This window comes from Branchiostoma floridae, chromosome 19, assembly GCF_000003815.2.
Source record: "Branchiostoma floridae strain S238N-H82 chromosome 19, Bfl_VNyyK, whole genome shotgun sequence".
Classification (NCBI taxonomy): domain Eukaryota; kingdom Metazoa; phylum Chordata; class Leptocardii; order Amphioxiformes; family Branchiostomatidae; genus Branchiostoma; species Branchiostoma floridae.
In genome coordinates this window covers 943,335-944,804 of record NC_049997.1, presented here as the reverse complement: position 1 = coordinate 944,804, position 1,470 = coordinate 943,335, and the positions used below count along the sequence as shown (strand labels likewise).

General features: G+C 40.3%; 1 protein-coding gene across 1 annotated transcript in view; it reads right to left on the bottom strand.

Moving 5' to 3' along the window:
• Positions 1 to 1,062: 1,062 nt before the first annotated feature.
• LOC118407050 overlaps positions 1,063 to 1,470 on the bottom strand; it is a 2,148-nt gene continuing 1,740 nt past the window's right edge. Inside the window, exon 3 of the mRNA XM_035807467.1 lies at positions 1,063 to 1,066. Coding sequence (XP_035663360.1) covers positions 1,063 to 1,066 — 4 coding nt within the window. The remainder of the gene's footprint in view (positions 1,067 to 1,470) is intronic.

Below are 1,470 nucleotides of genomic sequence, written 5' to 3'. Positions count from 1 at the left end.
ATGTATATCATTATGAACATCTTTGCCTAAGGTACTCGCATGTCTAATATGATACCAATCCGTCAATCCTTTCTGCAGCTATCCTCTTTGGAATGTCTTGACAAAAACGCCCCTGCAGCTCCGAAATTAAATGTTAGGGGGCTGAAACTTTGTCATGACACTAAAAGCTATCTACCAACCAAATTTCAAGACCATGTCACGTCCAAGACAAGAGATACATAGAAAAACTGCTATGATTGAATGTTGTCATTAATTATGCAAATTTGATCCTATTTTGCATAAGTAGTATTTCATTTTGTACAACATTGCTGAGGTACCTACATACCAAAAATCATGAAAATCCATTGTTCCCTTCTTGAGTTATCCTCTTCAGAAGTTTTTGACAAAAATGACCCTGCTATCCCAAAACCAGACGCTAGGGGGCCCAAACTTATGTCACTTCTTTCTGAGCACAATAGCTATCTAATACTCAAAAATTGTGACCATATCATGTTCAGAACACGGAAATAGCAAAACCGGAAGTTGCGCTGCAGTACCAAGGGGAGCCGCTAGGGGGCCCAAAATCTAATCATTTTCAGCTTTTATCACACCCTACCAACACACCAAGTATGAAACCAATCCACCACGCCGTTCTTGAGTTATCTTGTTTACACACACACAGACACACAGACACACAGACAAACGCAGGGTAAAATATAACCTCCATGACATTTCATGGAGGTAAAAATGGATTGTAATAATCAGAACAATGTATATTACAGAACAAGGTACAGGAATAGGCAAGATATGTCGGTCGTCATAATAGCTACCGTACTGTGATCTGCATGGGGGGGAGGGGGCGACAACGATTTACTCTGAATTCAGAGAACCCCCTACGTATTACGCTATATCAAGGAAGGTAATTACGCTAAATTTGGTCACTTCGCTACGAATTACTAGATAACATAGATACGTAGATAACATTGTTTAACCTACGGGTTACGGGAAATAAAAACAGGCTGCCTACGCCTAACGGAAAAGGGCATGCAGACCTTATAGATGGAAGGTTGGTTGGAATATGGGTTAGCTGAAGATCTGAACAAAGGTTAAGTTAGCTTGCCGGAGTTCTCAGAGGGTGGGGGGGGGGGGGGGGTTGCTAGTCAGGAACGTGTCTGGGTGGGGGTATTTTCCACTGCTTCCAGAAAAGAAGTCAAACCCTAAATACGTAGATTGTAGCTCTCAGCAGTCCATACCATTGATAGAATAGTCACTCGTTTACACTTGTCACCATTGTTATCTATACCAAAGTATTTCATTTTATACATGTTTATTATATTTTCTGTATGTTTCATGTTGCAATTAGCCCTCGGGCAAGAACTTGCAAATAAACTTCCTATTATGGTATTCCAAAACCGTGACCTATTATGTGTTTCACATTGCAAACGAATTAATGAATTTGTTCTAATTGAATCGCCTGCTCCATAGTTCGTA